Source organism: Bufo bufo, chromosome 9 (genome assembly GCF_905171765.1).
Source record: "Bufo bufo chromosome 9, aBufBuf1.1, whole genome shotgun sequence".
In the NCBI taxonomy this organism is placed as follows: domain Eukaryota; kingdom Metazoa; phylum Chordata; class Amphibia; order Anura; family Bufonidae; genus Bufo; species Bufo bufo.
The window spans coordinates 18,506,412-18,532,187 of NC_053397.1; the positions used below are offsets into that span (position 1 = coordinate 18,506,412).

Here is a 25,776-nt window from a genome sequence, read left to right on the forward strand (position 1 = left end):
GTTATATTCTTGTACATAGGGGCAGTATTATAGTAGTTATATTCTTGTACATAGGAGCAGTATTATAGTATTTATATTGTTATAGATAGGAGCAGTATTATAGCAATTATATTCTTGTACATAGGAGGCAGTATTATAGTAGTTATATTCTTGTACATAGGGGCAGTATTATAGTAGTTATAATCTTATACATAGGAGGCAGTATTATAGTAGTTATATTCTTGTACATAGGGGCAGTATTATAGTAGTTATATTCTTGTACATAGGAGCAGTATTATAGTAGTTATATTGTTATAGATAGGAGCAGTATTATAGCAATTATATTCTTGTACATAGGAGGCAGTATTATAGTAGTTATATTCTTGTACACAGGAGCAGTATTATAGTAGTTATATTCTTGTACATAGGAGGCAGTATTATAGTAGTTATATTCTTATAGATAGGAGCAGTATTATAGCAGTTATATTCTTGTACATAGGAGCAGTATTATAGTAGTTATATTCTTGTACATAGGAGCAGTATTATAGTAGTTATATTCTTGTACATAGGAGCAGTATTATAGTAGTTATATTCTTATAGATAGGAGCAGTATTATAGCAGTTATATTCTTGTACATAGGAGGCAGTATTATAGTAGTTATATTCTTGTACATAGGAGCAGTATTATTGTAGTTATATTCTTGTACATAGGAGCAGTATTATAGTAGTTATATTCTTGTACATAGGAGGTAGTATTATAGTAGTTATATTCTTGTACATAGGAGCAGTATTATAGTAGTTATATTCTTGTACATAGGAGCAGTATTATAGTAGTTATATTCTTGTACATAGGAGGCAGTATTATAGTAGTTATATTCTTGTACATAGGAGCAGTATTATAGCAGTTATATTCTTGTACATAGGAGCAGTATTATAGTAGTTATATTCTTGTACATGGCGCAGTATTATAGTAGTTATATTCTTGTACATAGGAGCAGTATTATAGTAGTTATATTCTTGTACATAGCAGGCAGTATTATAGTAGTTATATTCTTGTACATAGGAGCAGTATTATAGTAGTTATATTCTTGTACATAGGAGCAGTATTATAGTAGTTATATTCTTGTACATAGGAGGCAGTATTATAGTAGTTATATTCTTGTACATAGGAGCAGTATTATAGCAGTTATATTCTTGTACATAGGAGCAGTATTATAGTAGTTATATTCTTGTACATGGCGCAGTATTATAGTAGTTATATTCTTGTACATAGGAGGCAGTATTATAGTAGTTATATTCTTGTACATAGGGGGCAGTATTATAGTAGTTATATTCTTGTACATAGGGGGCAGTATTATAGTAGTTATATTCTTGTACATAAGAGCAGTATTATAGTAGTTATATTCTTGTACATAGAAGCAGTATTATAGTAGTTATATTCTTGTACATAGGAGGCAGTATTATAGTAGTTATATTCTTGTACATAGGAGGCAGTATTATAGTAGTTATATTCTTGTACATAGGAGGCAGTATTATAGTAGTTATATTCTTGTACATAGGAGCAGTATTATAGTAGTTATATTCTTGTATGTAGGCAGACTAATTCCTAGTGTACTTAAGACTTCTTTATCCCATTCCTGTTGGTCCCTTCCTATTATAAGCATACTGGGTAGACACATGTCCAATGCCACCAAATACTCCCCCCCCCCCCCCCCCCCCCCCCCCCAAATTTTACACTTGTTTTTTTAGTGTGTTGTTTTTAAATTTCATATTGCAAACTGGTAGCTGTAATCTAGTTGTTGATAGATCTCATACTTTCTTTAGAGCCATTGGATCTTCACTTAAGGTCCCTGTTATCCCTTTTTGACCGTTGAATCCCTTCTAAACCCTATAGCCTGCTTTTTACAGCGAAGGAATTTTCTGGTCATGAGTTCCTTCAGTTCTGTACGGTTTACTTCCTCGAGGAAGATCTACTTGGAGAGAACCTTTTACCACTCACACTCACTGTCCCTCTGGGGGTTCACTTACCTGGCTCTTGACCCTTCAGATGTTGTCAATGGTGAGTTATATCACTTTATGGTCCTTCAAACTCCATAACCTACACCTTTATGGTCCCTCTCGGAGCACAGGGAGCAGGTAGATCACAAGACAGAAGTCTACAAGGAGTGTGGCGGCTGCTTAAAAATTAATGAAGATACCAGCGCCTGGGAAGCAGAGACATTTGTGTCACCTGAATAATGCAGCATGAGAACAACTTGGTGTAAACTCTCCGGTAAAACTCAGACACTAATACGGGAAGTTATCCTATCCCTGGTGCCAGTAATGGACAGGACCAGACCAGAACCTCGGGGGCAGATATTTATGGGCCAGTCCTTAAAAATGGAGCAATGTCGTCTCTGTGTGCTCCATTTAGACACCCCCCTTTTAATTTGAAGCTCCCTGATGGCGAGTAGATTACAGAGATCCTATTACTGGAACCACCAAAAATCAGTATAACCATGCGGAGCTGCCAGCGCCTGGACATTGAAACCTATGGGCAACCATGTAGCATGTGATTGTGCCGATTCCTGTTTTTGCAGCAGTTTTCCTATCTGTCTAATAGAAGGGGTCCTGAGTGGATGATCCGGCTCTGCCATATCCTTGGAAGAGGTGGAAAAGCATATCTGCTTTCTTGAGCTGCAGTAAAGCGGCACGGCCACTGCGCACTGTATAGCGCTGTCTGCTTCTTAGATCCGGGTTCTGCGGCCCCTGCTTGCAGCTGATTGGCGGGGATGCTGTGTATTGGACTCCCCCATACACTATGTTAGTTCCAGCCCCAAAACTCCTGCTATCAACTAATTGGTGGGGGTGCCAGGTGGTGGGATCCCCCCATTAATGGGAGTCTATGAGATGGAATCTTTCCCTAAAGTGAAATGGTAAATTGAAGGCATTTATGAATTACAGAATAGTTTCTTCTTTGATTTTTGAATTACTTGATAAAATTCTGTCTGCAACCACCACTAGAGGGAGCTCATGAGCTTACTGCATACATTCTGTACATTGACTTTTATAATAAAACTGTATGCAGTCAGCGACTAAACTCCTCCTAGTGGTGGCCCCAGTCAAGCAGAATCACCGTTTGATTCTATGACTCTTTGAGAGCAAAACTGAGCTCCAGCCATATTAGGATCTATCCTTAAAAAATATTGTACCTGATATGCGTGTTTAAAGGTGGACATTTAATTGAATGTGTGACTTGCCTTTTAAGTAAGGCTGGCCTATAAAGTGCACACACACAATGTGAATATAAACGGTTGATCTCATTCATATTTGCATATAATTGCGGATCTGTTATGTTCGACATTCAACAGATTCTCCTTTATCACTGGTAATATATTGCATAGAAATCTAATAAACTGGAAAATAAGTCTGAACGTGCAGGACGGCACGGCGAGGCGAGATGCTGCAAATCGCATGTTACTGAGACACCTCGAGCAGCAGAGTTACAGGGCGAACAGGATAATTGCTTTATGCATCTGTGTCCATTCAGTTCTCTATAAAGGACCAGCATGTTCCAACAATTTTCAAGCTTTATTATTGGCGACGAACCTGACTGTTAGTACATTGCTAAAGTCACGTGCTGCCCAGCTTTCCTGCAGCCCTGACTGCCATGAAAATCTGCATTACTGTACAGTTTCATGCCATGTGCCATATGCATTAGCTGGTAAGGGTATGTTCACCTGTGGCAGATAGCCACTTTGAAGTTAAGTCTTTCCTTTCCCTTTTTGTATTTTGTTTGGGTTCTGTGTGTTGCATTTCCCTATTGTTAGTATTAGGCCTGAAGGAGACTCCTGTTCGTCCTTCCTTTTGGAGGAACAGGTAGTCTCGTCCCTGCCATTAGTACCAGGGTCCTATAGGGCTAGATAGGACTCTAGGTATTCCTGCGTACGAACTCACCTACCTCTGGGGCCTGTTCATACTGGTAGTCAGTCAGGATTTTGGTTAGAGTTTTACTAGGAGGTGTCCATCTTCCTTCCCTAGTTCTCAGGCCTGATTCCCTGTTCCCCCCTTTCCTCTTATGCTCGGTGTGGTGTTTCCCTCCCACACTGAAGCGTGACACATACGGTAAGAATCGGCAAAGTGAATGAAATGTTTTTTTACGGCGCATTAATTTATGCTGTGGATTTTCATCTTGTTTTTTACCCTCTGCAATGCATAGTGTGAATTCCACGTAACACGTGTGGCTTTTTGCATCAGAACTCTTTTGCGGAAATTCTATCCCACGTGGCCGTCCCTCTATGTGCCAACGTCTACAGGACTTCGTTCACACTTCTGCATTGCGAAGGGGGAAATCTGCAGCGTAAATTGACATGCTGTGGATTTAAAACCAGAATTTTTGCTAAGAATTTCTGTAGCCGGTGGAAGAGTTTTTTTAAATTCTCAGGATTTTCCGCATGCAGTTCAGTTGCAGGAAATCCACAGCATATCCATGTGGCCATAACCTGACGTGGATTTGTATTCTAGTCAATGTGCAAAGAGATATTTCCTATTAAAAGTGTCTCTTTTTGAGTCAAGATCCGACTTTCCAAAAAGCCTTGGGATTTGAGAAGAGATTATAGCCAATCACGGATCCATCCGCAGACAGTTGTTTCGGGGTGCTTGCCCTTGGAGAGCATTGCCAATAAGTCTCCATAAAGGCATTAACATGGGCCGAGGAGCAGCCGATTGTCAGGAAGGAAACGTTCCTTCCCGACAGTCGGCTGCTCGTTCAGTGGAGGTGAAGTGTTGCATTTACATGCAGTGATCACCTCCACAGTATGAGGACGAGCAGTCGCTATTGCAATCGCTCGTCCTCATACAGCTGCATTAGACTCCTCTGCTCCCTAGAAACGATAATTTAGGTGCCTGCACGAACGACAGGATCGCCCGATGAACGAGTGTTTCGCTCATTCATCATGTGATCTGCGGCACCTTTAGACGAGCAGATTGTTGGGAACGAGCATTCGCTGGAATGTTCTTGATGGGCTTTGAATTTTGGCCTCAGAGGGGGTTGCACTATCTCACTCAGCTTTACGAACGGGGTCTTTTTAGGTCTTTTAATAGTCCAGCATTGCCTTCACAGTTATTTCCAACATCGCCCATGCCTGCACTGCCCAATTTGGAAAGGGTCCTCTGATGCTCAAATGTTGTCCTGCTGAGTCAGTGGTGGCGACGGTTCGATGATCTAAACCGGTTTTGACCATATTTGCGACATTGATGGCTGAGCAGGGCTCTCCCCTTGACAAATCCTTTGCCAAATGGAAGCATGATATTGATGACCTGGAGGTGGCCCATATGAAGGAACTAAGCTCCACTTGGTGGTCCACAGTTGTTAGTGCCAAAGACCAAGCCTATGACGAGTCTATTGGGTCTGGTAAAGATGTAATTCCCCTTAAATATGGTAGAACACTGTACCGATTGCTTATGTATTATGCAAGGAAAACCATTCTCCATAATCGGAAGTCCCCTAAGACTCCTACTAATCAACACTGGATACAACTGACCAACCCAGATCTGACTAATCAGTTCCTTAATATATGGGATCCTCGGATCAACGCCCAAAATGTGATACCTTAACTGCTCAGACCCTTCTGTTTTTTGAATCCTGTGGAGGAGTGAGTGCATGATGTGTGTTGGGTACTTAATGGAGGAGATATATCAAGACTTGCAGATCCATCCGCCAGTCTCGATCTCCCTGCGTTGGTCTGAGATGCACCTGATCAGGCCATGTCGCATGCGCCTGAAACTGAAGACTACGCAAGCTACAGGCCTGCGTAAACTTCAGCTGTAACTTCCGCCACTTTCTGGCGAAAGTTATAGTAAATGCGGCGGCGGCGAGAAGTCATGCCCCCTTCCGCTAAGCCCCATCCCTTTTTTCTAGGCACTTCTGAAAAGTGCCGAAAAGCTCAAATAGTCATAAATTATGGTGCACTCATTCTATGAGTCTTTTTTACGCCACAGTTGATAAACGTCCCTCATTATGTTTATTTTCATCACTCCCGGTCTTATTTTATATATTTCTTTTTGATATTTGCAATGTATTATTGTAGCCCTATTGTGCTAATTGGATGGGGCTGGTCCTGTTGTGATTGAACGATTGTCTGATTTATTGTTATGGAGTATATTGTGCTGTGTATTGTAAAAAAAAAAACTATTAAAACAAAAAGGTACTCCATGGTATGGAGACTTATTGCTAATACTCCATAAGGGCAAGCACCCCGAAACCGCTGTCTATTCCCTTGTCAAATCCCAAGGCTTGATGGAAAGTCAAATCTTGACTCATATGGAGCCACTTTCAATAGGTGGCGCCGGCGAGAGGGTTCTTTTTCTTGGGAGATACCTCTTGGCATGTTCATGGTCCCATGGAGCATTGCCTATAAGTCTCCTCCATACAGGACTGGTCTCTTTAAGTTTAGTCAATGTACAATTTTAGGGCTTATGCACATGACCGTATGTATTTTGTGGTCCGCATTTGTGGTGCATCCGTTTTTTGCAGATCCATTGCAAACAATTGTCTGCAAAACGGATAAGAATAGGACATGTTCTATCTTTTTTACGGATTTTTTGCAGACCCATTGAATTGAATGGATCTGTATCCTATCCACACCAAAAAAAAACGGAACGGATATGGAAACAAAATACGTTTGTGTACACAAGCCTTTAGACTTCATTGGTCTCTATGGGACCGATATGAATCCATAGTCACTCTTTTTGCCGTCTCCAATCAATTCTTTGTTTATTTGGAAGTTTTCAAAAATGTACTTTTTTAATGTTTTTCCAGAGTGAAAGCAACGCAGTTGGATGTTGTGTCAACGGAATAGAGCCCCAGTGACGACTATGGGAATATCGGAAGCATCTGACGTCCTCCTCCTGTCGGACCTTAATACTGGAGAGACTATTGACGCTGGATCTATAGATTCCTGCCCCAGGGTCATCAGATGTTGACTTCTATCGTCACCTCCCTAGAAGCCCTGGCTCGTAATCGATGGGATCATTTCCCTTGGCTGGCTGACCTGTATCACTCATCTCTAGTTGTCTACAATGCCGGTTTCTATCATGGCCTCCAGTGGCATCACGTCCCTCTACTGGGAAGTTTTTCCTTTGATGCCCACCTGTCGGGTTTATTGCACACCGACATACCAGGATGGGCACTTGTACGTGATGGGAGGTTGTAGCAAAGCGGGACTTCCTTTGGACACGGTGGAAATGTTGGATGTGGTGTCACAAACTTGGACTGCGCTACCTTCGTTGCCAACCCCTCGAGCCGGAGCAGCGGCAGTGACGGTGGGGAAACAGGTCCTGGTGATTGGGGGTATGAATTATGAGCAGTGTCCGCTGGCAACGGTAGAGATATACAACAGCGACGAGGGAAAGTGGGAGAAGAAGGCTCCACTGTGCCAACCGTCCATGGGGATCAGTGCCATTGAAAAAGGTGAGATACGGCTATATGTCAGTATACAACAGTTAGATGGTTATGGGGGAGACTGACTTATCCTGGACTCTCATTCTCATTGGACAGGTTGAAATAGGTCCAGAATCAGCACCAATTTTGTCCATGGACCGTGTCTAGTAGTGCAGCTAAACCTCATTTATATGAATATGGATGAGCTGCCGTACAGGCACAGCACAAGGCCAAGTATAGCACTGGTTACAGAAAGAAAATCAGATCCACATCCTGTATTATACTCCAGAGCTGCACTCACTATTCTGCTGGTGGAGTCACTGTGTACATACATTACATTACTTATCCTGTCCTGATCCTGAGTTACATTGTGTATTATACTCCAGAGCTGCACTCACTATTCTGCTGGTCCAGTCTCTGTGTACATACATTACATTACTTATCCTGTACTGATCCTGAGTTACATCCTGTATTATACTCCAGAGCTGCACTCACTATTCTGCTGGTCCAGTCTCTATGTACATATATTACATGACTTATCCTGTACTGATCCTGAGTTACATCCTGTATTATACTCCAGAGCTGCACTCACTATTCTGCTGGTGCAGTCACTGTGTACATACATTACTTATCCTGTACTAATTCTGAGTTGCATCCTGTATTATACTCCAGAGCTGCACTCACTATTCTGCTGGTGCAGTCACTGTGTACATACATTACATTACTTATCCTGTACTGATCCTGAGTTACATCCTGTATTATACTCCAGAGCTGCACTCACTATTCTGCTGGTGGAGTCACTGTGTACATACATTACTTATCCTGTACTGATCCTGAGTTACATCCTGTATTATACTCCAGAGCTGCACTCACTATTCTGCTGGCGCAGTCACTGTGTACATACATTACTTATCCTGTACTGATCCTGAGTTACATCCTGTATTATACTCCAGAGCTGCACTCACTATTCTGCTGGTGCAGTCACTGTGTACATACATTACTTATCCTGTACTAATTCTGAGTTGCATCCTGTATTATACTCCAGAGCTGCACTCACTATTCTGCTGGTGCAGTCACTGTGTACATACATTACTTATCCTGTACTAATCCTGAGTTGCATCCTGTATTATACTCCAGAGCTGCACTCACTATTCTGCTGGTGCAGTCACTGTGTACATACATTACATTACTTATCCTGTACTGATCCTGAGTTACATCCTGTATTATACTCCAGAGCTGCACTCACTATTCTGCTGGTGCAGTCACTGTGTACATACATTACATTACTTATCCTGTACTGATCCTGAGTTACATCCTGTATTATACTCCAGAGCTGCACTCACTATTCTGCTGGTGCAGTCACTGTGTACATACATTACTTATCCTGTACTAATTCTGAGTTGCATCCTGTATTATACTCCAGAGCTGCGCTCACTATTCTGCTGGTGCAGTCACTGTGTACATACATTACTTATCCTGTACTAATTCTGAGTTACATCCTGTATTATACTCCAGAGCTGCACTCACTATTCTGCTGGTGCAGTCACTGTGTACATACATTACTTATCCTGTACTGATCCTGAGTTACATCCTGTATTATACTCCAGAGCTGCACTCACTATTCTGCTGGTGCAGTCACTGTGTACATACATTACTTATCCTGTACTAATTCTGAGTTGCATCCTGTATTATACTCCAGAGCTGCACTCACTATTCTGCTGGTGCAGTCACTGTGTACATACATTACATTACTTATCCTGTACTGATCCTGAGTTACATCCTGTATTATACTCCAGAGCTGCACTCACTATTCTGCTGGTGGAGTCACTGTGTACATACATTACTTATCCTGTACTGATCCTGAGTTACATCCTGTATTATACTCCAGAGCTGCACTCACTATTCTGCTGGTGCAGTCACTGTGTACATACATTACTTATCCTGTACTGATCCTGAGTTACATCCTGTATTATACTCCAGAGCTGCACTCACTATTCTGCTGGTGGAGTCACTGTGTACATACATTACTTATCCTGTACTGATCCTGAGTTACATCCTGTATTATACTCCAGAGCTGCACTCACTATTCTGCTGGTGCAGTCACTGTGTACATACATTACTTATCCTGTACTGATCCTGAGTTACATCCTGTATTATACTCCAGAGCTGCACTCACTATTCTGCTGGTGGAGTCACTGTGTACATACATTACTTATCCTGTACTGATCCTGAGTTACATCCTGTATTATACTCCAGAGCTGCACTCACTATTCTGCTGGTGCAGTCACTGTGTACATACATTACTTATCCTGTACTAATTCTGAGTTACATCCTGTATTATACTCCAGAGCTGCACTCACTATTCTGCTGGTGCAGTCACTGTGTACATACATTACTTATCCTGTACTGATCCTGAGTTACATCCTGTATTATACTCCAGAGCTGCACTCACTATTCTGCTGGTCTCTCAAATGTACCTTTGCAGCAACCAAGTGGAGGAGATTTTAAGAAACCTCCTTTACTCGCAGTGGAGGTCGACCTGTAACGTTTATCCTGTTAGTTTTTGCTGTGGATGACGGTGCAAGATCCATTTTTACCAACAGTCCCAAATAGTCAGGGACTGTCCCAACAAAAGGAGGCTGTCCCGGTGGAAAATGGGTGGAGCTTGTCAGCAGGATGGGTGGGGGAAATTCTGCCCCCCTGTGGCCACCAGGACATGATTATACACCTTGATCTGAACAGACGGACATAAGTCGTATTTAGCGCCAATATTCTCCTTCTCACAAGCGTCGTCTTCTGTCTTTTCATCGTCAAGACTCATTAATTCTCTCCCAAATGTCAGGCGTCTAATTACCAATTTACACAACTGATCTTTAAAACGCTTTGAGAAAAAAAAAGTCATCCCGAGAGCTTCATCCCGGCGTCCGGCGAGAGCTTAATGGGCGACACGATGACTAATTAAAACGTCTTGTACGGACAGACAATTAGCGGCGAGGTTCTCGGGCCGTCAGTCACCGGAGACGCGGAGGAGAAGCTGCGCTCCTGTGATAAAACCTATACAAAAAGTAAACAGGCCCTGAATGTTGCCCTGGTAACCGAGCTGAGGGTTGCCATGGAGCCGCCCGCACATACATTATACTGACCTGCGTATAATTAGTCTGACTACCGCGCGTCTTATTAACCTCTCCGAGGGCTGAGGACCGGTCACTTTCCTGACGGCTCCCGCTTTGTGCGAGCTCCGCGCCCCCGGGTCACATTATATAACACAAATAGAAGTCCTAATGTTCAGAAGTGGGAAATGGGGGCAGGTGTATGGGCATTACCTGTACTCCTCAGCCGGACATAGTGCCCCCATCATAGTGTCTGCCCCAGTGCCCTGATAATGGCAGTCACAGTGCCCCCATAACAGTGCAAGCCATATTAGTAATAGCCACAGAGCCCCCACAACTATGACAACCACAGTAATCCTCATAATATAGCCACAGTGCCCCCACAACTATGACAACCACAGTAATCCCCATAATATAGCCACAGTGCCCCCACAACTATGACAATCACAGTAACCCCCATAATATAGCCACAGTGCCCCCACAACTATGACAACCACAGTAATCCCCATAATATAGCCACAGTGCCCCCACAACTATGACAACCACAGTAATCCCCATAATATAGCCACAGTGCCCCCACAACTATGACAATCACAGTAACCCCCATAATATAGCCACAGTGCCCCCACAACTATGACAACCACAGTAACCCCCATAATATAGCCACAGAGCCCCCACAACTATGACAACCACAGTAATACCCATAATATAGCCACAGTGCCCCCACAACTATGACAACCACAGTAATCCCCATAATATAGCCACAGTGCCCCCACAACTATGACAACCACAGTAATCCCCATAATATAGCCACAGTGCCCGAACAACTATGACAACCACAGTAACCCCCATAATATAGCCACAGTGCCCCACAACTATGACAACCACAGTAACCCCCATAATATAGCCACAGTGCCCCCACAACTATGACAACCACAGTAACCCCCATAATATAGCCACAGTGCCCCCACAACTATGACAACCACAGTAACCCCCATAATATAGCCACAGTGCCCCCACAACTATGACAACCACAGTAACCCCCATAATATAGCCACTGTGCCCCCACAACTATGACAACTACAGTAACCCCCATAATGTAGCCACAGTGCCCCTAAAACGATAACTAGCATAGTACCTCCATAATAAACGTAACCACATTGCCCCCACAACTATGACAACCAAAAAAAAAACCATAATAATCATAGCCTCTTTGCCCCCACAACTATGACAACCACAATACTGCTATAATGATCATGGCCACAGTGCCGCCATAACTATGACAACTACGTTAATCCCCATAATATAGCCACAGTGCCCTCAGAAGTATGACAACTGCATTAACTCCCATAATATAGCCACAGTGCCCTTACAACTGTGGAAACCACAGTAACCCCATAATATAGCCAAAGTGTCCTAACCGCTATAAGCACAGTACCCCAATAATAATAAGAGCCCCCACACCCCTATAATAATCATAGTGACAGTTCCCCACAACTGACAACCACAGTAATCCCCATAATATAGCCACAGTGCCCCCACAGCTATGACAACCACAGTAACCCCCATAATATAGCCACAGTGCCCGCACAACTATAACAATCACAGTAACCCCCATATTATATCCACCGTGCCCCCACAACTATGACAACCACAGTAACCCCCATAATATAGCCACAGTGCCCCCACAGCTATGACAACCACAGTAACCCCCATAATATAGCCACAGTGCCCCCACAGCTATGACAACCATAGTAACCCCCATAATATAACCACAGTGCCCCCACAACTATGACAACCACAGTAACCCCCATAATATAGCCACAGTGCCCCCACAGCTATGACAACCACAGTAACCCCCTTAATATAGCCACAGTGCCCCCATAACTATGACAACCACAGTAACCCCCATAATATAGCCACAGTGCCCGCACAACTATGACAACCACAGTAACCCCCATAATATAGCCACAGTGCCCCCACAACTATAACAAGCACAGTAACCCCCATATTATAGCCACCGTGCCCCCACAACTATGACAACCACAGTAACCCCCATAATATAGCCACAGTGCCCCCACAGCTATGACAACCACAGTAACCTCCATAATATAGCCACAGTGCCCCCATAACTATGACAACCACAGTAACCCCCATAATATAGCCACAGTGCCCGCACAACTATAACAAGCACAGTAACCCCCATAATATAGCCACAGTGCCCCCACAGCTATGACAACCATAGTAACCCCCATAATATAGCCACAGTGCCCCCACAGCTATGACAACCACAGTAACCTCCATAATATAGCCACAGTGCCCCTACAACGATAACTAGCATAGTACCTCCATAATAAACGTAACCACATTGCCCCCACAACTATGACAACCATAATACCCCCATAATAATCATAGCCTCTTTGCCCCCACAACTATGACAACCACAATACTGCTATAATGATCATGGCCACAGTGCCGCCATAACTATGACAACTACGTTAATCCCCATAATATAGCCACAGTGCCCTCAGAAGTATGACAACTGCATTAACTCCCATAATATAACCACAGTGCCCTTACAACTGTGGAAACCACAGTAACCCCATAATATAGCCAAAGTGTCCTAACCGCTATAAGCACAGTACCCCAATAATAATCAGAGCCCCCACACCCCTATAATAATCATAGTGACAGTTCCCCACAACTGACAACCACAGTAATCCCCATAATATAGCCACAGTGCCCGCACAACTATAACAATCACAGTAACCCCCATATTATATCCACCGTGCCCCCACAACTATGACAACCACAGTAACCCCCATAATATAGCCACAGTGCCCCCACAGCTATGACAACCATAGTAACCCTCATAATATAGCCACAGTGCCCCCACAGCTATGACAACCACAGTAACCCCCATAATATAGCCACAGTGCCCCCACAACTATGACAACCACAGTAACCCCCATAATATAGCCACAGTGCCCGCACAACTATAACAAGCACAGTAACCCCCATATTATAGCCACCGTGCCCCCACAACTATGACAACCACAGTAACCCCCATAATATAGCCTCAGTGCCCCCACAGCTATGACAACCACAGTAACCCCCTTAATATAGCCACAGTGCCCCCATAACTATGACAACCACAGTAACCCCCATAATATAGCCACAGTGCCCGCACAACTATGACAACCACAGTAACCCCCATAATATAGCCACAGTGCCCCCACAACTATAACAAGCACAGTAACCCCCATATTATAGCCACCGTGCCCCCACAACTATGACAACCACAGTAACCCCCATAATATAGCCACAGTGCCCCCACAGCTATGACAACCACAGTAACCTCCATAATATAGCCACAGTGCCCCCATAACTATGACAACCACAGTAACCCCCATAATATAGCCACAGTGCCCGCACAACTATAACAAGCACAGTAACCCCCATAATATAGCCACAGTGCCCCCACAACTATGACAACCACAGTAACCTCCATAATATAGCCACAGTGCCCCTACAACGATAACTAGCATAGTACCTCCATAATAAACGTAACCACATTGCCCCCACAACTATGACAACCATAATACCCCCATAATAATCATAGCCTCTTTGCCCCCACAACTATGACAACCACAATACTGCTATAATGATCATGGCCACAGTGCCGCCATAACTATGACAACTACGTTAATCCCCATAATATAGCCACAGTGCCCTCAGAAGTATGACAACTGCATTAACTCCCATAATATAACCACAGTGCCCTTACAACTGTGGAAACCACAGTAACCCCATAATATAGCCAAAGTGTCCTAACCGCTATAAGCACAGTACCCCAATAATAATCAGAGCCCCCACATCCCTATAATAATCATAGTGACAGTTCCCCACAACTATGACAACCACAGTAATCCCCATAATATAGCCACAGTGCGCCAATACTAGGAGCAGTTCCCAGTTAACAGAGGCAAGAACAGATCCCCCATAATAGCGCCAGCAGTGCCCCACAACAATCACTCACATGTCAAATCGTTTATAAATTTCCAATCGGAATAACAGAGGAATGCCACCACGTAGAGTTTTAAAAACAGATGCTCCAGCATTGTTATTACAGTATTTACTAAAACAGACATGTCAGGAGAGCGGATAGATCCTCTTTAAAGGGGGGGCCGCATTTGGCAATCAGAAGAGTCCACCACAGAAGACACGTCATGGGTGTGCCACTGCTGAGCCCTGCAGAGATCAGCTGTAATTTGTGGAGGAACTTGGCAGCAAAAATACAGTTGTGTGAATGGGGCCTTAACCAGATGCGTTAACAGGGCATTTTTTACCGCTCACGTTCCTTTTTTTCCCGGTCCATTTGGTCTTTGCGGTTCGAACCTCTTGGTATTTCTGTACACACGCGCAATCATCGCTCTGAACCCGCCAAGACATTTGGCCTCTTTTGATGTCAGCTGAGATAGAAGACGGAAAATGATGGTTTTACTTCTTCGAGCAAGATGTCAGGATAAATTAGAGCACACTGGGTGACCAGACCGGCGGGGATCGGCAGTCGGCCGCGTACACAAATGTACTAGCACCTCAGCCGGCGAGCCTCCTTGTCTCTTGCTGTACGCGTCTGAAGCTTTCCACGAGAAAAACGGCAAGAATGCCAACATCGACAGGCAGAACTAACATACTGTCTGCCGAAAATGTTATCAAAACAAATGACTAGGCAGGGATCAAATAACCCAAAGATACAGAGACAGGCAGATGGCACAAGCTAACGAATGTACTAATTAGATGTTCTGCATTGTCATTATTGGTAGGAGTCCATACAGATCTGACAGTAAAGAAGACGGCGCATGATTTTTTTTAACCATCAAACAGAACAGAGAGCGACTGCAAAGAACCTCCCGCTCTGGAGGAGCCGACGTGTCCATTACATAGAAAGCCCATTGTTTTTAAGGAGATTGGTGTAATACCTTATTTTCCCTGCGGGGGCACTGCAGGGAGAAGGAACTCTTGCTGCCAGGTTCCCTCACAGATTAAAGCTAATTGCTAGGGGTATCATCAGCGGGACACGTCTGTGATTACATCATCAAGAGGGGTTATCTAAAGTGGGCAACGATTTAATATTTAGATCATTGTATGTCATTTATTGCAAATGGAGGAGATACATTACCAGCTTGGTAGAATGCGTAAATTTAACAGTCTGCAAAAATTCTTTAAATTTGGGACAATCCATGGCTGGCGTACACACCAAAAATAAGGGAACGCCCGCTTTGGCGTAAAATTGCACAAGTCCCACCCCCTTTACGGTTGGCCTCACCCCCTTTCCCTGTACGATTGGATAGAATTCTGGTGCCTTTTGTTTAGCAAATTTCTCTCCATATTTTCATCTTTTTGACCTTTAATTAAATTTTAGAAAATTCAGATTTTTAATGCAGGTGGAAAATGTGATTTATAAGGCCACTTTGACATTGGCGGCACAGCTCTCCGACCGGCTGTTCCGGCGTAGAATGTCAGAAATCGGCTGGACAAAAATCGTTGTTTGCTGCATTTTTTGTCTGGCAGAATCCCGGCATATTTGCCGGGTATCTGCCAGATCTCCGCCCAACCTTAAGGCTGCGTCTACACGACGACACTTGTCGCTCGACATTTTGTTGCACTAATGTCGCGCGACAATTTTTATAATGGCAGTCTATGGTGTCGCACTGCAACATGCAACATGCTGCGACTGCGACGCAACAGTCGCAGGAAATCCATTCGAGATGGATTTTTCTGCGACTGTTGCTTCGCAGTCGCAGCATGTTGCATTGCCACACCATAGACTGCCATTATAAAAATTGTCGCGCGACATTAGTGCAACAAAATGTTGCGCTACAAATGTTGCAGTGTAGTTGTGTCCTATAAGTCGTGCGACAAATGTCGTCGTGTAGACGTAGCCAGGCCCCTCAGAGGGGAATATACTTACCCCGCTCCCTGCGGCGCTTCTCCCTGTACACGGATGGGGTGTCGGTGGGGAGGAGCCAATGACAGCCAATATTTAATGGCGACATTCCATCTGCATCTGGCAGTGCTGCATGCAGTGAATTCCAGCAGGATGTTCTCTGCCGGAACAGCCTGCTAGAATTCACACTGCAGCTGTGAAAATAGCCTTAAATGTTAAGAAGTCTTTTATTGATGTGGAAACATGAAAGAAAGTAAGAAATGCAAAATAAACAAAAAAATGCTAAATAAACTACACTTAAAATAGTGGAAGAACAGAACTTTCTTAGTGAAAAAGAAGAGAAAAAGACCAGTATTGTCCTCATGTGTTGCAACAAGGAAGGCTAGAATGGCATTTTAAATTGCACTTTATAGTCTTTCTCACACAAGAGCACTTCATAGTTTGGGAATTTTTCTGGCACAGAAGCAATGAAAATGTTCTCAATAAACTACACTTGTAAATTATAAAATAGTGGAATAACAGAACTTTCTTACTAAAAAAACTACAGAAAAAGATCAATATTGTGTTGCAACAAGGAAGGCTAGAATGGCATTTTGAATTGCACTTTATTGTCTTTCTCACACAAGAGCACTTCATAGTTTGGCACCTGTTCTTGCACAGAAAAATTGAAAATGTCCTCAATAAACGACACTTGTTAAAAAAATAGCGGAAGAACAGAACTTTCTTACTGAAAAACAAGAGAAAAAGATCAGCATTGCCCGACCTCACTTGTGTTATGGCTCTGTATTGGGGGTGACTTTATGGTGCTATCGCTATGAGACGACCTCTAGAAGGGAGGATTTTATACTTTCCCGATTTGCCTGACGATTTCTGGGAGGGAGGATTTTATACGTTGGCAGTTTGCCTTTAGGCATTATATAGAATGCCTAGGAAATGTGTGAATTATTAAACAGGCATTCTATAGAATTTCATCCATTGCCTGTTAGGCTACTTTCACACTTGCGTTGTTCTTTTCCGGCATAGAGTTCCGTCACAGGGGCTCTATACCGGAAAAGAACTGATCAGGTATGTCCCCATGCATTCTGAATGGAGAGTAATCCGTTCAGTTTGCATCAGTATGTCTTCAGTTCAGTCGTTTTGACTGATCAGGCAAAAGAGAAAACCGTAGCATGCTACGGTTTTATCTCCGGCTAAAAAAACTGAAGACTTGCCTGAATGCCGGATCAGGCATTTTTTCCCATAGGAATGTATTAGTGCCGGATCCGGCATTCAGAATACCGGAATGCCGGATCCGTCCTTCCGGTATGCGCATGCGCAGACTGAAAAAAAGGTGAAAAAATAAATGCCGGATCCGTTTTTGCCGGATGACACCGGAAAGACGGATCCGGCATTTCAATGCATTTTTTCGACTGATCAGGCATTTTTAAGACTGATGAGGATCCTGATCAGTCTTACTAATGCCATCAGTTAGCATACATTTTGCCTGATCCGGCAGGCAGTTCCGGCGACGGAACTGCTTGCCGGATCTCTCTGCCGCAAGTGTGAAAGTAGCCTAACATCTATATTGTTCTCCTTAAAGAGACCATTCCTCCTTTTTCTCAGATCTTAAGTTCATTCCTCTTAATTCCTCTGGAACTAGAGGAGATGAGACAACCCGAGTGGTGACCGCTCTGGATCCTGACATTACTTGACTCCGTTAAGCCCTCCATTATTATAAGTGTCGCTGTAAATCATAGCCGCATCTACTGCAGATGAAACCAGTTGTCCGATAAAATGTCTGCAATATGCGTGGTCACGTGCGGAGGTTTCCCGACCGCGCCATATGTTTGGAAGGCTTTTCAATAGGGGGTTAAGTGCAATTAAGCTGTATGGGCTCAGCTGGAATCGTTAGAATTTTATTATCTGGGTCGGTGGAGACGGGTAACTGATGACAACACGTCGCTGACAACTGCTGTACATTAGACTTGAATTACCGCTTCGAAATAAGCTCAGCTGGGGCCCCCTGCATCCTGTACTGTGGGGGTCCACATTCAGCTAGATACAGTTGGTTTATATCTTAGGTTCAGATCTAGGAGCGTCCCCCCCCCTTCTGACACAGGGTTGCTCTATCACCTTCTCCTAATTAAGGATCCTCTGGGCAATAAACGAGCACCAAACGACGATATACAAGTCCGTCGATGCAAAGTGACCCTTCTTGCTCCACCGCATATCAAGCAAATTACAAAGTACAAAGCCAACTAGCTAACCGGCGGCTGCAGGTCTTCTGAATTTACTCCTAGGGACGTCTCTCGGGTCTTTTCTTTGGTCCAGGCCATTTTTGTTAGAAGTATCCCCTAAAGATAAGCCTCTTGCAGGTTGTCCTGCTCCTAGGACCCCCAGCGATCATCTGTAATCTTCACAGGAACCAACTATTTAATTCTTCTGCAGCACTCCCGCAGGACAAATTAAGTATTACACCATCCCAATTGAAATCAAGAGCCCGTCTGTGCAATGCATGGACATTCTGGGTCTTCTAGAGAGATAGATCTTTTAGAGCTGCTGTAGATAACAGGTAAGGGTCCCACTCAGGGTATTAGAAGATGTTCTTTGTTTTTTTGGGGTGGGGGGGGGGGGGCCTTCTTATCTAATGCTATGGCAAAAAGATGTCCCCCAAGTGCACGCAGGTGTTGTCGCCTCCCCCGGTACAATGCAGGTACACAGCATTATATACAGATGCCAGCGTAATGCATAGTCACGTTGCCATGGAGTCTCCAGGGAGACAAGTGATTAAAATTAGATCCAATCTTCTGTTGTGTTTGTAGTATTTACGCGTCGGCTGCGGGGGGAAGGGGAGGCCATGTTACTAAGCCGGCCGGATAGTGAGAGATTTGTGTGCATCGTGTGCCGAGTAATGAAGTAAAAAGTTCATGTGTGGATTTACCCCCATCCCCCCCGTCCCCATCACCATCTATAAGTTAGTTTTGGGGTGTTTTAAAGGGCATCTGTCAGCAGTTTTGTCCCTATGACACTGGCTGACCTGTTACATGTGCGCTTGGCAGCTGAAGGCATCTGTGTTGGTCCCATGTTCCTATGTGCCGGCATTGCTGAGAAAAATTATGTTTTAATATATGAAATGAGCCTTTAGGAGCAACGGGGGCGTTACCGTTACACCTAGAGGCTCTGCTCTCTCTGCAACTGCTGTGTCCTCTGCACTTTCATTGACAGAGCCAGACCGTGCAAATGTCATCACACCCGGGCCTGCCAATCAAACTGCAGTTGCAGAGAGAGCCTCTAGGTGTAACGGTAACGCCCCTGTTGCTCCTAGAGGCTCATTTGCATATACTAAAACATCATTTTTCTCAGCGATGCGGGCACATATGAACATGGGACCAACACAGATGCCTTCAGCTGCCAAGTGCACATGTAACAGGTCAGCCGGTGTCATAGGTGCTGTCGGAGGTCCTTTAATAGGACCACACAAGTCCCAGCTCTGAACAGAAGAACATACATTTACACCAGTCAGCAGTCCTGATTTTTATTGGATGTTAATTTTTTGACTCATTGAGGGTGCTATGTCTACATCTATCTATCTATCTATCCATCCATCCATCCATCATGCTATGGTTCCGACACTGCAGTCAGGCAGTAGATAATTGAAAGTCATCTGAAGGTAAACTCCTTGTCCACGGGACACTTTGAAGCTTGACAATGCGCAATTACATTTTCTTGAGCCCATTAAATATTAACTGCAGAGGACGTTCCTGGGAGATGCCCGCCGAGCGCCGGGCCCCGACATAATCTAATCTCAGCTGGGCGAATGTTATCTGCGGATATTTGCCAAATGACCACATGGTGCAGAGCACAGTAATGGCCTCTCTTGTCTGAAGATGTGAAATTAACAGGGCGTGGACAATCAACTTTTCTCGTAAAACTGTAAAGTCATCGCATACGGCGGAGGAGAGAGATGAATGTTCTCATTACCCTGCTGCTCAATACCCAGAGCCGTGGTAATTTACAGAAGTGCTGATGCAGCAGCGGGCCTGCATGTCCGAGGAGACTGCATAACTGCAGCTACCTGCAATGAGGAGGTCTGGGATACAGAGCCCCCCTCCCCCTCCAGATAGCTCAATGCAGTGTAAACTAGTAAATGCAGGTTGCATAAGTATTCACAGTGCATTAAGAGGTGTGTACACTTTTTTTTTTTGTAGCTCAGATGCATCTAAAATAAAAATATAAATCTAGCAAGTTTGGAAACGGTCTTGATTCAAAATGTCCTACCGTTTTGAGTATACAGCTCCTATGCACGCCTACAGTATGTGTCTCCAAGTGTAAAGACTATAAGCAAATCCAGTGTGTAGTCTGACCCTGTAGTCACGTGTTACTCTGTTCCATCTGCCCCATCCCTCCCGTCTGTAGGTCTGTACATTGTATCTGCTTGTAGTCTGTAACCATGGAGACACATTGTTCCGCATAGCAGATCTGTACACTAAACTCCAGGAGATTCTTCTTTTAATCAAGACTAGTTGCAAAGTAAAAAAGTAAATAAATCTTATGTATTGGAGTATTACACCAACTGACTGCAAAACTATACATACCCTTTAAGTTTGGCCAGTAGTCATGTGCAGTTTCTAAAACTGGCCTCCTCTTATGGCCGTGGGGTTCTTGGGACCCTCAGGCAACAGGATCCAGGTGCAACATCAACCTCTGCACCCCCTATAACCGCTGTATGTTGCACCAAGTTGAGATGTAATCCATCTAGGCAGTACAGAACCAGTTTTCCTTGGTCAGGACCACCAGACTTGGCAGGACAGTCTTGGATTTCCTATACTGTTCTATCACCCAGGGCAAGAGCTTAGCTGGGTGGGCTGGAGGCTGGCGGATCATGTGCCAGGATGCCATGGAGGTGCCAACATATCCTTCTCAGCTATGACTAGTGTGGCAGTCTTTGCCCAAGATAAAGGAAAACCAAGATACCCCTCTGGTCCCAAGACTCTCCACTTCTGGTTGTGCACTGGATAAGCTTTCTGAGGGTTTTGATGGCAGCTTCATGAAGTGATAGGTTGAGGTTTGAGGCTGGCCTTTATGGTTTGAATGGCCAGCTTCTGCCACCAGTGAAACACGTTTTGTCCTCCGGGCCCATTCAGCTGCTTTATCTCCATGTTTATTGAGTTTCCTCGGGGGCAGGCCTGTACAGTCATGTGATCCCTTGATCAGTCTTTGGTCACTCCTACGCAGTCTTCTGTCATAATTATATCACAGTGAGTTACATGAAATGATAAACTCGGCTATGCTACATTTTCAAACCCATTATTCATCAGAGACCGCTAAGAATAGCAGCCTGAAACACCACAGATTTTGCACGCCTCACATCATAAATATCTGCCATTTAAAAGGTCGTTTACAGACGACCATTTGTTGTAAATGCATTTCAAAGGAGCCAAACGATATTACGTCCCGTGTGCGGCTTATCTCCTGGGCAGCCGCGAGAAAATCCATTTTAATTAAGAATTTTTCTTGTCTTCTTCTCTCTCTTTTTTTTTTGCCCATCCTCACAGAGATTTCCATAAAATCTGCATAACGCACACAGGCCTCGTCTGCCGCATATTTCCCACAGGTAAAAACTGTCAGGATCCTTGGCAGAGAAAGAAAAATTCTATGTGTAATTAGTTTGAAGTTCGGCGGCGTACCTGTCCGTGATAGAACGGGAGACATCAGGACCGCGGGAGCTCAGGGATGATATCGCCGCTGTATTGTCACCGCTTATCACAAATAATTAGCAAATCCTTGTTCCCCTGAGAGGATAATTATAAAGGAGAGATTTATAATGAACTATGATCGAAGCTGCTACTTTGGAATGACGGAAAGGTCTGCAAAACCAGGGATAGATCCAACTGGGTGTCACCCGTCACCAGCGATTGATCTTATTGAAGTTAATTACAAACGCTATTTTCAGAAAACGAAAGGGCGTGCAGACCTTTGCAATCACTGTATTTATTGTACAAAAGCATAAAATAATAAAAATGAAGCAACAAACAAATAATCTTAGATTAAAAATATCCTACCGTTTTGTGTGTACAACCCCTATGCAGATTACAAACAAACCCTGTGTGTAGTGTGATGATGCCGTCATGCCTCCTCTTTTACTGTTTGCAAAGAACAGGAGTAAAGAGGCATCTCTCAAGGAAAGAGAACCATCTCGCTAGCGCCACCTTGTGGAAGTGGCTTTCTGAGTCAAACTCTGACTTTTTAACAAGCCTTGGGACATGACAGGGGAAAATATCCAAACCAAATATCCGCAGACAGCTGGTTCGGGGTGCTTGTCCCCAAAACAGAAGCAAAGGGGAAAAGTCACACCTGACTACACAGGGATTCCTTGTTGTCTGTAACCATAGAGAATAACAGGCCTTTCTGGGAGCTGTGGACGCAGAACGGTAGATTTATTTATTTATTTTTTATTATAGACCATTTGCAAAGTTTTTTCATTCTTAATTTTAGATGCAATAAAAATGATTGGTTGCACAAGTATACACACACCCTTCAAAGCATAAGGCCTCTTTCAAACGGGCGTTGCGGGATAATGTGCGGGTTTTCCGCGCGAGTGCAAAACATTGTAATGCGTTTTGCACTCGCGTGAGAAAAATCACGCATGTTTGGTACCCAAACCCGAACTTCTTCACAGAAGTTCAGGCTTGGGATCGGTGTTCTGTAGATTGTATTATTTTCCCTTATAACATGGTTATAAGGGAAAATAATAGCATTCTGAATACAGAATGCATAGTAAAATAGCGCTGGAGGGGTTAAAAAAAAATAATAAAAAATTTAACTCACCTTAGTCCACTTGATCGCGATGCCGGCATCTCCTTCTGTCTCCTTTGCTGAACAGGACCTGTGGTGAGCATTCATTACAGGTAAAGGACCTGTGGTGACGTCACTCCGGTCATCACATGATCCATCACCATGGTAAAAGATCATGTGATGACCGGAGTGACGTCACCACAGGTCCTTTACCTGTAATGAATGCTCACCACAGGTCCTGTTCAGCAAAGGAGACAGAAGGAGATGCCGGGCTGCGCGAGCAAGTGGATTAAGGTGAGTTAAATTATTTTTTATTTTTTTTTAACCCCTCCAGCGCTATTGTACTATGCATTCTGTATTCAGAATGCTATTATTTTCCCTTATAACCATGTTATAAGGGAAAATAATAATGATCGGGTCTCCATCCCGATCGTCTCCTAGCAACCGTGCGTGAAAATCGCACCGCATTCGCACTTGCTTGCGGATGCTTGCGATTTTCACGCAACCCCATTCACTTCTATGTGGCCTGCGTTGCGTGAAAAACGCAGAATATAGAGCATGCTGCGATTTTCACGCAACACACAAGTGATGCGTGAAAATCACCGCTCATGTGAACAGCCCCATAGAAATGAATGGGTCCGGATTCAGTGCGGTTGCAATGCGTTCAACTCACGCATCGCATCCACGCGGAATACTCGCCCGTGTGAAAGGGGCCTAATAGATCAGTGCTAAGAGATTGCAACATTGTTGCGTTGGTGAGTCACTAGAATTTTTTGGCAGATCCTTTTTGTTTACAGATTCTGTGGAATGCTGAAGTCACATGTGAATGGGTTCCATTGATGGGGCGGACATCATTGTCACGGAGCGTACCAACAGTGGAACCTCTAGTGCCGTAACAGGTTTGACACTGACTGCCAAAGGTAGGGCATGTAAAAGGCCTCCCTGTTCCTCACCCTTAATCTTCTCATGGAGGTATGGGCTTTCCCAGACAGAGCCACAGTTTTCCACCCCTGTAGTAGTCACCAAGTGGCAGCAGATAGGCTACTGATGATATAGTTACCTAGTTAATATGGTTAAAAAAAGACATAAGTCCATCAAGTTCAACCAAGGATGATGTCAAGGGATGATGTTGTGATGGACAGAAGTATCAGGCAAGTTTTGAGATGTAGCCAGAAGACAAGGTCAAGGTCATCATCAGAGAGTCCATGTGAAGGAAGCAGGAGCAGGGAGTACAGTAGCGACAGTAGGGGTTGCCTAGTCTGAAAACGTTTTTTTCAAAAAAGGGTCAAAATGCCTTAAAAAACTATGCTCATCTTACCGATCCCTTGATGCTCCCATTTCAGTGCTTCCAAGGTTCGCTGCCGATCTCTCCTTCCTGGTCCCTCTTGACACAGAAATGTGTCTGCTCAGCCAATCACTGACTGAGGTGGGCACCACTGCTCCTTTTTAAAAATATTTTTTCCCACACATTTCAAATTTAGTGCAATACAAGGATATACCTTGAGCATTCAGGAACACACCTGAATGTCAGGTAAGGTTTAGGTGGGGGCCAGGAGCCTTAAAACAGGTCATCTGTGATCATTGTAGTGGGCCACTCTGGTCATAATGGCAACCACATGAGTTTTCGAGCGGAATGACTCCAGCGTGGTGCTGGACCGCAGTGAAGTGAGTAAAACACATGCAAAAATTGAGTTCTTTTTGTTTAGTTCAGAGGTGCAACTTGGACCCCAGTGCAAAATCTGTAACATGACCTCCCACCTACCTGGTGTTATTTATAACACTGGTGTCTTCTTATGTGGCATAGGGGATTTTCGGATCCCTCAGGCACCGGAACTGCTCGCTCAACACCCCCTCGTGTTGATTATGTTATTGCTCCTGTCCTGTCCTCCAACACAATTCTCTGGTTGGAGACATTTGATCTAATAATATCGTTTTGTATGAGAGCGCTCACTGAGGGTAACTGGAGTGTGAATGAGAAATTGGCGATGAGCCAGAGGAGGCAACACGGCCGATCCTATTGGTGTTCTCCGGCAGCGCGGAGTAACGGTGCAGAAAACATTAATTACATCTGCTTGCACAGCTTTTATAATTACACACGCAAGAAAAGCGATGCCGCCAGGACGAAACGATTTCTCTATTGTGTTACAGAGACTTCAGTTTAATAAATTACAATATGTTACAATGGAAATATTCACAAATGCTTCATTATCTGCAGAGTCTGCTGGAGAAATATCAAAATGGCTCTGATGTCGACATCTGAATGGAAATCATTAAAATTCATTATTAATTAAGAAGTCATCTCATAAGTTTTTGTTATTTATACTGGAAGTTTATCTGCTTTGCACTGAATACAATGTAACAAATCATTTGCCTAAAAATAGAGTTAAAAAGATAAAATTCTGGTTGCCTGCAGCCACCACTAGAGGGAGCTTAGTAAAGACAGATTTATCATTGAGTTCAGTGGTACACTACACTCCCCCTAGTGGTGGCTACAGGCAGAATTTTATCTTTTATCTCTATGGCTATGTGAAGAAGCTGAGGTTT

The 25,776-nt window shown here is 43.9% G+C and overlaps 1 protein-coding gene across 2 annotated transcripts in view; it reads left to right on the top strand.

The window, feature by feature from the left end:
* KLHDC8B (kelch domain containing 8B) overlaps positions 1 to 25,776 on the top strand; it is an 86,543-nt gene that overhangs the window by 13,483 nt on the left and 47,284 nt on the right. For both annotated transcript variants that reach the window (XM_040407210.1, XM_040407211.1), the window contains exon 2: positions 6,778 to 7,428. In XM_040407210.1, coding sequence (XP_040263144.1) covers positions 7,038 to 7,428 — 391 coding nt within the window. In that variant the 5' untranslated portion in view covers positions 6,778 to 7,037. The remainder of the gene's footprint in view (positions 1 to 6,777; positions 7,429 to 25,776) is intronic.